General features: G+C 48.3%; 1 protein-coding gene across 1 annotated transcript; it reads right to left on the reverse strand.

Moving 5' to 3' along the window:
- Window positions 1-11,936: 11,936 nt before the first annotated feature.
- LOC9641053 lies at window positions 11,937-14,425 on the reverse strand (the record flags this gene model as incomplete). The annotated part of the gene is made up of 4 exons (XM_024667985.1): window positions 11,937-12,128; window positions 12,270-12,471; window positions 12,584-14,250; window positions 14,304-14,425. Coding segments are annotated over 4 exons (2,183 nt in total), but the record flags the coding sequence as incomplete, so codon positions are not given.
- Window positions 14,426-14,525: the final 100 nt, after the last annotated feature.

The raw sequence follows: 14,525 nt of genomic DNA on the forward strand, positions 1-14,525 counted from the left end.
GCTAGTTTCTCACGATGATAAAAAAGAAGTCTCACCTGAGTTTGAAGCGAAATGACAAGAATACAAAAATGATAAAGAAAATCAGCCGAAAAGAATGAAAAATTACTCCATTCCAATCTGAAATCCGCTAGCCCACCATGCCAAAAGGCCTGAGCAACGCCATTCGTTTGTGGCCTAGGGCAAGTGCACTGGATCAAACTGGAATGAAGTGCAGGCAAGCAGAAAAGCAAACAAATATGCATTCAAGAGAAACAATGCGAAACAAAAGTAAAGCAATTTGAAACAGAGACGATCATCAATGCTGGACACAAAGTAAAAATATGCAATTTGGTTGATTTTTACAATGGTTGCCCATACAGAAGTTATAAATTCCATCAAGGATCTATCACAAAAATGTTGTGGATGCCATATAACTGTAGTGACTTTGAGGCTGAGAAGAAAGTCAATGAGCCACTCCCATACCAACTTAACTCTTTTTTTCCATAAAGGTGGTTATGGAAAAATTAGAAAAAATCTAGAACAAATGCTTTTGAATATGTCTAAACACCTATATTATATTAAGAAAAGCTTAAGAAATTCATAGCTTTAAGTGAAATAATGAAGTGCAAATTATGAATCATGTTCACATAAGAAGGAGCTAAACTATTTACGCATTTCTAAAAGATAATCTCTGTTTATTTATTCTTTTATTTTATTTTAATTTCTTTAATTTTGGTATAAACCTTACTTGTATAGCTAATAATGGACTGTCATTGATTGCATTATATTGGTGAACCAGAAATATACCTGGATTAAATAATTGTCAAATTTATTCAAATTTTATTTAAATGTCACAGCTCTATAATCTCTATATTGCTTTAGTTCTTTTATTCTAAAGATAAATACATGCATACATATAATAATTATAATAATATAATCTCTATAAACAAAAAATGCTAGAACATAGTATAAATAATGGAGTAAAATTATTTATTTTTAGAAATCATAAAAATTGCTACCATTTATTGATTTATTTTTTTTATTCTGAAAATAAAGCCATTAGGGTCATCAAAAAATTATTGTGAAGCTGGTTGCTGCAAAGGCGGAGTAGAAATTATCAATTTAGTTTTTCCGAAAGTACAAGAAAATCTAACATTAAACTCTAATTTTAAAGACTATCTCAGCAATAATCTGTGCTTCTTCCAGCTATAACTTTCGACAACACCTGGAACAAGATCCTGGGTGGTAGCAACAAAGTCGCAGGGCCATTCAGCTACGGCACAGGCATTCTGAGCCACTCTCTTTCACACAAGAATCACTTTATTCCATGACTGGGCTAGCATCTTGGAAGTGCCAGCCCCTCAGGCCTTTGCCTTTGTTCTTTGCCTATCACCTTCTTCACAAAAAAAGAACGCCTCCAAGAGACATCGATTACATTCGCAGCTGTACAACTGTGATGTCCGAGACATTGAATTTGGCTATCTTTGAGCAACTGAGATGGTTTGGAAGATGCTGCTGCTGAGTTTCCAGGTGAGCCTCTCTTGTCATTTTCCAGGCAAAATTCTTATCAGTCTTATATCTTTCATCCAGGGACTGTCTAGCTCAAAGTAACGAATATGCTGGCTATATTCTTGAAAGTGTTTGAAAACTTGGGCGGGAGAGTTTTTAGGGCTCTCGCCTAGCATATTTCGCATGAAAATTTCAGCCGAGATCATCGCCGAGGGCGGCGAGGAACACCTCCTGGTAGATCCGCCTCACTTCTCCCAATCCATCGTCGTAGGCGCAAAACCCCACAGCCAGTAGGGCTCTCGCGACGCTCGCCGCCACGAGGTCGCTCACGGCTGCCGAATTCGAGCTGCGCAGCACAGATTCATCCAGCCCACAGGCATGGAAGCACGCCGCGAGCAGGGAGGTGTTCGTCAGCTTGTAACCGCCGTTTACTCCGGCGTGGTGATTGTCATCTAGCTTGACGAGCTCCATCGCCAGGCACAGGTTGAGGCACGCTGCTCCAACGACGCTCAAGTGATGGTGGCTCGATCCTTTCACTCCCGGAAAGTCGAGAAATGCCGCTATGAGCATCTTGTCCAGAGAGATGCCAGTTCTCATCCCGGGCTTGAGGTAACCTTCCTCGGGTGGATAGTCCAAAAGGCGCCGAACTGTTGGAAGGTACGTCTCTCGCCACACGCTGATCATCTCTCAGTTAAAAAACCTCGTCTGGCAGCTCCATCGTCCACGCCTCGTCTTTGATCTCGTCCAGCGATGATAAGACTTGGAAAGCTTGCTCCAGGAGGTATTTCCGATTGTCCAGAGGTGGTGGTCTCGGAGTAGCAGCGACAAAAGCTGGAGAGTAAGAACTTGAAGCGACGACAATGGTGGTCGGTCTCGAGTCTGCTGGAGGTTTGGAAATGCTTGAATCTCTCTCCAACTGATCTTCCTCCGTTTCAGGAACATCCGGTAGCACAAACGGTTCCATCTCTGCGACTGCTTCACCGCCATGTAAGTTCTTCTCAGCGTCAGCTTTAGATGGATCCACAATCACCCTGGTCTTTAGAAACGTCTCGTCCTCGCTATAGAGCCGCATGTTGTGCTTGATGAGCATGTTGTCCACCTCCATGACGTCGAACTTAGAGAATGCCAGCATGCTCAGATGCCTCTCCATGCCTGGAATCAAGTACCGGTGGTGGAAAAGCAGACCCTCCGCTATGATCCTCGCGAACTCGGTCCCAAACTCTGTGTTCCTCTTCTTCCTTTGCCCCTCGTCGACATAGGCTAGTTCCTGCCTCTCCCTGTTCCAGTAGAGCATCCTCTCCGAGACCGCGTGACGTGTAGTGTCTCCAACGCGAAGAGTCCAGTGAACTTTCAGGCTCGTTTCGAGTTCCACCTCCTTTAGACGCAGCAGTTCCTGCACTATGGTTTGTCGCTCCTTGACGGAGAGTGTTTGTCCCAAACCAGTTTCCTTCCGAGTGAGAGGCTCATGCAGCTCGTGTTCGTCTCCGATTCAGCACATTCGGAGATTGTCTTGACCCCCAGCCAGGAGTAGACTTTATATAGCTCCTGCGTGTTGATCTCCTGGCTGGCTGGATACCACGCCACCCACGGACGAGGATTAGTGTTTCCAAAGAGACGTTCCAGCTCTAGCTGATCAACCATGACCGTCTTTGCAGGCGGAAGAAGCTTGACGGTGGCTGCGTTCTTTTCGCAGGCTGGTATTGAAGGAACGCAGCTGCTCGCGCGGAAAGCTTTCAGATACAGCGTCGAAGTTGGTCGTGACGAGACTAGTTTCGCCTCCACCAGCTCACGCCACACTGTGTAAGCCTTTTGTACCTCGACATCTTTTCCCTTAGAAGACCACCTCTGCCAGAGCTCGCAGAACTTGGTGATCGAAGGCTTCTCACAAACATGAAACCTCTTCTGAAGGATGTCTTGCATGACCCGCTTGTAGCAGCTATCCAGAGGTACAACACCGATTTCTCCAAACAAGCCCTCAACGTCGTGAATGACGCATTCTTCCTTTATCTTCCAGGTTGCTGCACGGCCTTCGCTCTGCGGCACCCAGATCACGCCAATGTCCCTCCATAATTCTTGTTCAGCGCAGCGGGAGAGGTACTGATAAAATCTGACCACTTTAGCCGTGTCGACTTCCTGAGCAGGAAGCTTCTGCATATTGCCGAGACAGCGGAGGACAGTTGCATATCCCATGCCGGGCTCGCAAGCCACTCCCAGGCTTCGGAACTCGTTCTTATACTCCTCCAATGGCATCCAGTCCTTGTCCACGAACGGAACGTCCTCGACTTTCAAGACTTTAAGCAGCTCAGGCACCGGCAGGAATGCAACGGTTGGGCAGCAGTATCCGTGGCTCGTCTTCAACCACTTGGTATTCTTAATACTGGAAGCGAAAGCGGGTGCATTGCAGTGCCTGGATTTAATCCACTTCAGTAACAACGAGCTCGCTGCGACGTTACCAACATAATGCGGAGGAAGGGCCTCGTTCACCGGATCAAAGGCGGGGATGTCCGTAGCCAGGAACTGCTCCTTCAGAAAATTCACAAACTCGGTTCGCACGTCGGGGTCGGAGAGATCGACCGTTGCTGACTCCATATACTCTTCTGACAATTTTCGAACGCCGCGTCTCCACACATCAGACGGGAGCAAGAGCGGCCACTTCGCTCCACAAGCCGCCGGTAGCAACAATGGACGCGTTGAAACATAACTCGCACCATAAGGACTCACAGCTCCGTCATTCTCGACGATTGGTACATTACGCTTTTGGTTGCTGATGGATGTGTACGAGCTGCGGTCGTTTCTGTACAGGTCGAACAGGAAGTGCATCGCTAGAACAGCAAGCTTTGCATCTGAGGAGTTCGCAGTGACTGCTCGAAGAACCTGACGAGCGAGTGAGCATGCTGTCAGTTCGCTCACGCTGAAGGGGGTTCTCTCCAACCAGTTCTCTAACACCGAGTGCTGCCGGATTTTTGCAGCGCAGGCCGATGGAACGAAGTTGAAAGTTAGCCAACGTTGAAACACCTCTGTCCAACCAGCGAGCCAAGCGGTAGCTCTATGACCAGAATCCCAGTATATGGATCTGCCATCGTTTCGCGCGAGATCATCCATGCTTGCCAACTGAAGTCGACCATCGGAGCCTCGATACTTGAGAAACTTGAGGGATCTCAAAGTTGACGACTTGGAGGACAGGAACACCAGCAGCTTGACATATGCATCGTCGGGGAGCGATCTCATCCAGTCTTCAGAGTCGAGGCTTTGGTGATATTCATCGTTGCTCATATCTGGGACTCCCAGGAGTCTCAGCACCGAGACGTAGCTCTCCTGCAGCGTGCTGTCCACTATGTACGAGGGACTTCCTCGCAAGAACCTGGGACACTTCGGTGCGGCTTTGAGGAGCTCTCGGAAGCTGGGGGCGATTTTTCTCGCAAGAGCAGGCTTGCAAAGCTGCCCGCTCGGTGGTGCACGGCCGACGTCCGAGGCGCAAAGAATGACGTTGTTGTCCTTCAGCTTGGACAAGATATCGTTGCGGACTCTCTCGAGGTACGAGTTACGGCAAACATTCACAGGTACGTACTTGTACATTGCCATGCGTGCTACTGACGGTATACTCTGCAGTCCAAACGCCGTGGTGTTGAGGAGAAGCTCGAAGGCGTTGTAGAAAACCTCGGGAACACAGCGAAAGATCCCCTGGTTCCAGGGGCTGTCAAAGAGGAGCGTCTCACGGGAGGAAACGAGCAAAAAGTCCGAGTTGATAAGAAACGGCAGGCCCGAGTGGATATCGGAAGGCAGGAACGAGAAGATATCGCCAATGCTGCAGCTGCTCGAGATACGATCATCCACCGGAAAGGCTAGAGTGATCGTCCAGCTATCGACATCTTTTCGGTTTTCAACCTTGGCCTCCTCAGGTACTTTCAAAGTCTGCTTAAACATGTAGTAGTTGCTGTGCTGAGTGCCATTCCGTCCGTTACTAGCTGTGAGAAAAGTTGTGCTCGTTTCCACGCTTTCATTCTTTGACGTTGTCATCTCCACAGATCTGGAGAGAACCAGTTCCGTGGGAGGCCGCGACTGCTGATCGTAGATGGAGAGCATGCGTATCTTCGATAGGAAGAGGAGCGTCTCCGCTGGGATTTGAGTAAGCTGCTTTGCCACCTCCGAAATCTTTTCCTGACGCAAGGGAAGGATGATCACCGTTGCAGGAAGCTCGGCCTTGCTACAGACCTTCTGCAGCACAGCGTCTGTAGGACGGTCGACCCATTCCGGGACAATATACCCGAGCTTGGCCTCGTTGTGGGGCTCTTCGTCGAAACGAATACGAAAGCCATTGCTGATTATATATGGCTGCTTGGTGACGAGAAAAACGCTCTTAAACCCAATTCCTGTACGAGCAAGAGACGTTACCACGGCTAGAGAGGGAGAGGTAAGAACTCACCTTTCTCGCCAATGTATCCTTGAGACTTCTTTCCTTTCTTTGTGGACTGACCAGAGCCGCACAAGGACTCTATATTCGTTTCCTAGAAACCAACTTCGTTGTTCAAGAGCAGCAGCGTGGCAGCTGCTCCAGTGCCAGTGACGTCGGTCTTTGTGAGATAGATTTCGATGCTCGGCTCCACGGACGAATGGTAAGTGTTGTCCTCAGCGTTCTAAGACGCTCATGTTTGTCAGGGACAGAACCAAGTTCGAGCAAAGTACCTGGACGAGTTCGGACAGGAAATGGATGTCCTTCTGGTAGAGCTCGGCCGAGAGGAGCCTGATCGTCTCCTGGAGCATGGGAGCGAGAGGATTGGGACCGGACTGGCCGATTCCAAAGAGCTCGCGACGCAAGCGCTCGATAAACATTCGCTGGGACGACATTTCGCTGTGCAGAAATGTGTCTAATGGATTGCATTATATTGGTGAACCAGAAATATGCCTGGATTAAATAATTGTCAAATTTATTCAAATTTTATTTAAATGTCACAGCTCTATAATCTCTATATTGCTTTAGTTTTTTTATTCTAAAGATAAATGCATACATATAATAATTATAATAATATAATCTCTATAAACAGAAATGCTGATTGTAGACTAGAACATAATGGAGTAAACATTTATTTTTAGAAATCATAAAAATTGCTACCATTTATTGCTTTAGTTTTTTATTCTGAAAATAACAAGCTATTAGGGTCATCAAAAAATTATTGTGAAGCTGGTTGCTGCAAAGGCGGAGTAGAAATTATCAATTTAGTTTTTCCGAAAGTACAAGAAAATCTAACATTAAACTCTAATTTTAAAGACTATCTCAGCAATAATCTGTGCTTCTTCCAGCTATAACTTTCGACAACACCTGGAACAAGATCCTGGGTGGTAGCAACAAAGTCGCAGGGCCATTCAGCTACGGCACAGGCATTCTGAGCCACTCTCTTTCACACAAGAATCACTTTATTCCATGACCGGGCTAGCATCTTGGAAGTGCCAGCCCCTCAGGCCTTTGCCTTTGTTCTTTGCCTATCACCTTCTTCACAAAAATGAACGCCTCTAAGAGACATCGATTACATTCGCAACTGTACAACTGCAATGTCTGCGACATTGAATTTGGCTATCTTTGAGCAACTGAGATGGTTTGGAAGATGCTGGAACTGTGTATCAGGCTGCTGAGTTTCCAGGTGAGCCTCTCTCGTCATTTGATCCAGGCAAAATTCTTATCAGTCTTATATCTTTCATCCAGGGATCAAAGTAACGAATATGCTGGCTATATTCCTAGAAAGTATTTGAAAACTTGGGCGGGAGAGTTTTTAGGGCTCTTGATACAAAACCGGTGAGCCTAGCATATTTCGCATGAAAATTTCAGCCGAGAGCATCGCCGAGGGCGGCGAGGAACACCTCCTGGTAGATCCGCCTCACTTCTCCCAATCCATCGCCGTAGGCGCAAAACCCCACAGCCAGTAGGGCTCTTGCGACGCTCACCGCCACGAGGTCGCTCACGGCTGCCGAATTCGAGCTGCGCAGCACAGATTCATCCAGCCCACAGGCATGGAAGCATGCCGCGAGCAGGGAGGTGTTCGTCAGCTTGTAAGCGCCGTTTACTCCGCTGTGGTGATTGTCATCTAGCTTGACGAGCTCCATCGCCAGGCACAGGTTGAGGCACGCTGCTCCAACGACGCTCAAGTGATGGTGGCTCGATCCTTTCACTCCCGGAAAGTTTCCAGCGTCGAGAAATGCCGCTGTGAGCATCTTGTCTAGAGACATGCCAGTCCTCATCCCGGGCTTGAGGTAACCTTCCTCGGGTGGATAGTCCAAAAGGCGACGAACTGTTGGAAGGTACGTCTCTCGCCACACGCTGATCTTCTCTGAGTTAAAAAACTCGTCTGGCAGCTCCATCGTCCACGCCTCGTCTTTGATCTCGTCCAGCGATGACAAGACTTGGAAAGCTTGCTCCAGGAGGTATTTCCGATTGTCCAGAGGTGGTGGTCTCGGAGTAGCAGCGACAAAAGCTGGAGAGTAAGAACTTGAAGCGACGACAATGGTGGTCGATCTCGAGTCTGCTGGAGGTTTGGAAATGCTTGAATCTCTCTCCAACTGATCTTCCTCCGTTTCAGGAACATCCAGTAGCACAAACGGTTCCATCTCTGCGACTGCTTCACCACCATGTAAGTTCTTCTCAGCGTCAGCTTTAGATGGATCCACAATCACCCCGGTCTTTAGAAACGTCTCGTCCTCGCTATAGAGCCGCATGTTGTGCTTGATGAGCATGTTGTCCACCTCCATGACGTCGAACTTAGAGAATGCCAGCATGCTCAGATGCCTCTCCATGCCTGGAATCAAGTACCGGTGGTGGAAAAGCAGACCCTCCGCTATGATCCTCGCGAACTCGGTCCCAAACTCTGTGTTCCTCTTCTTCCTTTGCCTTTCGTCGACATAGGCTAGTTCCTGCCTCTCTCTGTTCCAGTAGAGCATCCTCTCCGAGACCGCGTGGCGCGTAGTGTCTCCAATGCGAAGAGTCCAATGAACTTTCAGGCCCGTTTCGAGTTCCACCTCCTTTAGACGCAGCAGTTCCTGCACTATGGTTTGTCGCTCCTTGATGGAGAGTGATAGAGCCAGATACCCGAGTATTGCTCTAAACAGTCCCAGGTGGATGTATCCTTCGTCCCAAACCAGTTTCCTTCCGAGTGAGAGGCTCATGCAGCCAGTGCTTCAAAACACGCCGTGCACCATGGCGCGTTGGCGTGGTGACACGAACACGGCCACGAGCCATGTTAACACGGGCCGTGTTCATTGACTCGGTCAATGCTCCAAAACACGGCTCCAAACACAGTTGAAACACGGTCAAATACCGTGTGACCACACCGTGTTCTAAAACAATAGTTCATGTGGTTCACATGAGCGTTTTGCGCTTTGATGTTTTTCTTGTCTTGTGATCAATCAAAAATTCCTGCGATCAATCAAAAGGTTTTTCCAGCGATCTATGGTGATTTTCTTGGGCTAAGAATGCCCTCTCTAGGATTCTAGCGCTAGAGTGGGAGGAATGGCACTCAGCCACGCCTGATTTCGCTGCAAAAAATTCTTGATCATTGTCTCCAGGTTTGTAGATTTTTTCTCCCAAATTTTCTCTTTGGATTGCTTTTGCCATAATTCTTAGTTGCTTGGCACTGCATCTTTGTAGATTGCTGTGATTCTTAGTTGCTTGGCATTGCAATTGTGTTATTAACGGTGTGATTCTAAAATTTTGAGTTTTTCAAAATTTTTTTAGGCACAGGGTGTGACCGATTGTGGATTGGAACAGGAGCAGGGTGTGGGATTTTAGAGGCTGAGCAATTGTGGATTGGAGCAGTAGCAGGGTGTGGGATTTTAGAGGTTGGACTGAGTGATTATGGATTGGAGTAGAAGCAAGTGCAGGATTTTAGAGGTTGAGCTAAGTGATGGCATCTGGGAGCCAGAGCAGGAGGACTTCAACAGGGCGACATCCATCATCCGTTTGGTGGGAAGAAGTGATCCTTGGTGATTAAACAAACTGCCGTAGTGGGCATCGACGCTGGTCTTGCAAGTGGTGTTCGTTGAGAGACAAAGTTTCAAGTGTGGATCGTGTGAGGGGACATCTCACAAGGGAAGCTGGTCATGAAATCTTAAGTTGTGATGTCATCTCAGCAGAGAAGAGACAACAGCTTAGGGAGATGGCTAAAACCATTGACGACCAGGTTTTGGCTGGAAAACACCAAAGCAAGAAACGAGCAGTTTCTACATGTGTCGAAGGCATCCAAAGCACTGGAGGAGAGAGTTTTGTTGCTTCCCAGAGTTCTACACCAGGTGGCAATTCTGTAGAAGGAATTTCCAGGTTTTTTTCGCAACGACAGCAGGGAATCCGGGATTCTTTTGATCCAAAAAGGAAGGAAGCAGTGGATATGGCTATAGGACGATTTTTCTGGAATGAGCACATACCATTTGTGAAAGCTCGTTCTCACCATTTCAAGGAAATGGTGCAGCAGATTGTAAGGCATGGAATTCCCTACAATCTTCCAACAGAGACAGCATTGCGAGAGGAATTATTGCAAGTGGAGAAAGCCAATCTTGAAGTTCAATTTGCCAAGGTGAAGGCACATTGGAAGAATTGTGGGGTTACTCTTGTTGCTGATGCATGGAATGACACAAGAAATTGACATATCATGGGGCTTGTTGCATACAGCAGAGGACAGTCGACTTTTCTCGAGGCCATTGATATATCTTCTAGTGGGAAGACGGCTGATAACGTTTTTGCGACATGGGAGCGAGGTATCAAGATTGTTGGAGAGGAGAATGTTGTTCTTATTGTCACGGATGGTGAGGCTTCAAACAAGGCTGCTGCTAGGCTTCTAGAGGCGAGGAAGCCAAGGATTATGTGGGCTCCGTGCTTAGCTCATTGTTTGAACAACATTCTCAAGGATTTCGCAAAACTACCATGGATGGTTGGGCTGCTAGACAAGGGAAAGACTCTGGTTGGCTTCCTTCGGAACCATTCGCATCTAGTAGCGATTTTGGCATCCTTCTCTTCACGATGAGTGTTGAAGTTCAGCGAAACACGATTCGCCTTCAACTTTCTTATGATGGAGAGATTGGTGGAGTTGAGGCCAAAGCTACAACAAATGTTTGTGAGCGACACTTACAATGCAAGGCTAGAGTCAAGGACAGATTTTGGGATAGCATGCCGAGGAATTGTGTTCAATGATACATACTGGAACGAGGTTAACCACATGCTGGGTGTTTCAAGGAGGGTGATGTATTTGCTACAAATGGTTGACGGAGACATGCCTGTGATTGGGAAGGTCTACAAGGGGATGGATCAGATGAGTGAGAACATCCGTCAACAAGAGGAGAACAATCTTTAGTATGAGGAGCTAAACCAACTGATTTCAAACAGGTGGTGGGCTTATCATAGCACCTTTCACTCCGTGGCATACACGCTTGATCTAGAGTTTCAGGGGCGAGGACAAGAAAAATCCAGGGAAGTTTCCAAAGATTGGAACATGTACTTGGAGATCCAGTTCCCTGACTATCAGCAAAGGTCAACTATAAAAAATCAGCTTTGCCAATACAGGAACTTGGAGGGTAGTTTTGGCACCGGGGACTCTCAGATGGATTGTACAACAAAGGGTTCTGTGCAGTGGTGGGAGGACAATGGCTACTCAGGTCTAGATTTGTAGAGGTTGGCAATTCGAGTGCTTAGTCAGGCGAGTTCTTCCTCATCTGTGGAGCGATTGTTCAACATTTTTGGGCACATCACTTCAAAGAAGAGGAATTGCTTAGCAGTGAGCCAGATTGCAGACTTGGTATTTGTGGCCAGTAATACCAAGTTGATAGGGAGCCACACTTCCTATGACAAGTTTGTGGGATTGAGCCAAACAGGAAGTATTCCTCAAATTACTGATGCTGATATTGAAGTTATGGAAGAAGAGGACGAAGACAAAGATGATGATCCTACTAATGAGGAGCTTCTAGATGAGATGGAGTGATAAGTAGAATAATTTAGAGAATATTTGTGTTTTCACCCGTGTTTATCCGTGTTCATTTCTGTGTTCCGTGTTTGTGTTCAAAAAATTGAATGCCGTGTTCGTGTTTGTGTTTGTGTTTTGAAGCTATGCATGCAGCTTGCGTCCGTCTCCGATTCAGCACATTCGGAGATTGTCTTCACCCCCAGCCAGGAGTAGACTTCATATACTTCCTGCGTGTTGATCTCCTGGCTGGTTGGATACCACGCCACCCATGGACGAGGATTAGTGTTTCCAAAGAGATGTTCCAGCTCTAGCTGATCAACCATGACCGTCTTTGCAGGCGGAAGAAGCTTGACGGTGGCTGCGTTCTTTTCGCAGGCTGGTATTGAAGGAACGCAGCTGCTCGCGCAGAAAACTTTCAGATACGGCGTCGAAGTTGGTCGTGACGAGACCAGCTTCGCCTCCACCAGCTCACGCCACACTGTGTAAGCCTTTTGTACCTCGACATCTTTGCCTTTAGACGACCACCTCGCAGAACTTGATGATCGAAGGCTTCTCACAAACATGAAACCTCTTCTGAAGGATGTCTTGCATGACCCGCTCGTAGCAGCTATCCAGGGGTACAACACCGAGTTCTTCAAACAAGCCCTCAACGTCGTGAATGACGCATTCTTCCTTTTTCTTCCAGGTTGCTGCACGGCCTTCGCTCTGCAGCACCCAGATCGTGTCAACGTCCCTCCATAATTCTTGTTCAGCACAGCGGGAGAGGTACTGATAAAATCTGACCACTTTAGCCGTGTCGACTTGCCGAGCAGGAAGCTTCTACATATTGCCGAGACAGCGGAGGACAGTTGCATATCCCATGCCGGGCTCGCAAGCCACTCCCAGGCTTCGGAACTCGTTCTTATACTCCTCCAATGGCATCCAGTCCTTGTCCACGAACAGAACATCCTCGACTTTCAAGACCTTAAGCAGCTCAGGCACCGGCAGGAATGCAACGGTTGGGCAGCCGTATCCGTGGCTCGTCTTCAACCACTTGGTAGTCTTAATACTGGAAGTGAAAGCGGGTGCATTGCAGTGCCGGGATTTAATCCACTTCAGTAACAACGAGCTCGCTGCGACGTTACCAACATGATGCGGAGGAAGGGCCTCGTTCACCGGACCAAAGGCGGGGATGTCCGTAGCCAGAAACCTCCTTCAGAAAATTCACAAACTCGGTTCGCACGTCGGAGTCGGAGAGATCGACCGTTGCTGACTCCATATACTCTTCTGACAATTTTCGAACGCCGCGTCTCCACACGTCAGACGGGAGCAAGAGCGGCCACTTCGCTCCACAAGCCGCCGGTAGCAACAATGGACGCGTTGAAACATAACTCGCAACATAGGGACTCACGGCTCCGTCATTCTCGACGATTGGTACATTACGCTTTTCGTTGCTGATAGATGTGTACGAGCTGCGGTCGTTTCTGTACAGGTCGAACAGGAAGTGCATCGCTAGAACAGCAAGCTTTGCATTTGAGGAGTTCGCAGTGACTGCTCCAAGAACCTGACGAGCGAGTGAGCATGCTGTCAGTTCGCTCACGCTGAAGGGGGTTCTCTCCAACCAGTTCTCTAACACCGAGTGCTGCCGGATTTTTGCAGCGCAGGCCGATGGAACGAAGTTGAAAGTTAGCCAACGTTGAAACACCTCTGTCCAACCAGCGAGCCAAGCGGTAGCTCTGTGACCAGAATCCCAGTACATGGATCTGCCATCGTTTCGCGCGAGATCATCCATGCTTGCCAACTGGAGTCGACCATCGGAGCCTCGATACTTGAGAAACTTGAGGGATCTCAAAGTTGACGACTTGGAGGACAGGAACACCAGCAGCTTGACATATGCATCGTCGGGGAGCGATCTCATCCAGTCTTCAGAGTCGAGGCTTTGGTGATATTCATCGTTGCTCATATCTGGGAGTCCCAGGAGTCTCAGCACCGAGCCGTAGTTCTCCTGCAGCGTGCTGTCCACTATGTACGAGGGACTTCCTCGCAAGAACCTGGGACACTTCGGTGCGGCTTTGAGGAGCTCTCGGAAGCTGGGGGCGATTTTTCTCGCAAGAGCAGGCTTGCAAAGCTGCCCGCTCGGTGGTGCACGGCCGACGTCCGAGGCGCAAAGAATGACGTTGTTGTCCTTCAGCTTGGACAAGATATCGTTGCGGACTCTCTCGAGGTACGAGTTGCGGCAAACATTCACAGGTACGTACTTGTACATTGCCATGCGTGCTACTGACAGTATACTCTGCAGTCCAAACGCCGTGGTGTTGAGGAGAAGCTCGAAGGCGTTGTAGAAAACCTCGGGAACACAGCGAAAGATCCCCTGGTTCCAGGAGCTGTCAAAGAGGAGCGTCGCACGGGAGGAAACGAGCAAAAAGTCCGAGTTGATAAGAAACGGCAGGCCCGAGTGGATATCGGAAGGCAGGAACGAGAAGATATCGCCAATGCTGCAGCTGCTCGAGATACGATCATCCACCGGAAAGGCTAGAGTGATCATCCAGCTATCGACATCTTTTCGCTTTTCAACCTTGGCCTCCTCAGGTACTTTCAAAGTCTGCTTAAACATGTAGTAGTTGCTGTGCTGAGTGCCATTCCGTCCGTTACTAGCTGTGAGAAAAGTTGTGCTCGTTTCCACGCTTCCATTCTTTGACGTTGTCATCTCCACAGATCTGGAGAGAACCAGTTCCGTGGGAGGCCGCGACTGCTGATCGTAGATGGAGAGCATGCGTATCTTCGATAGGAAGAGGAGCGTCTCCGCTGGGATTTGAGTAAGCTGCTTTGCCACCTCCGAAATCTTTTCCTGACGTAAGGGAAGGATGATCACCGTTGCAGGAAGACCACCTTGCTACAGACCTTCTGCAGCACAGCGTCTGTAGGACAGTCGACCCATTCCGGGACAATATACCCGAGCTTGGCCTCGTTGTGGGGCTCTTCGTTGAAACGAATACGAAAGCCATTGTGATTATATACGGCTGCTGGTGACGAGAAAAACGCTCTTAACCCAATTCTATCGCCAGGCGGTGGAGACAGCACGTTTCCCCCGCACTGCCGTCTCCGGGGCGTTTTTTCGTTATT

The sequence above is a fragment of the Selaginella moellendorffii genome, unplaced genomic scaffold (genome assembly GCF_000143415.4).
Source record: "Selaginella moellendorffii unplaced genomic scaffold, v1.0 SELMOscaffold_281, whole genome shotgun sequence".
In the NCBI taxonomy this organism is placed as follows: Eukaryota; Viridiplantae; Streptophyta; class Lycopodiopsida; order Selaginellales; family Selaginellaceae; genus Selaginella; species Selaginella moellendorffii.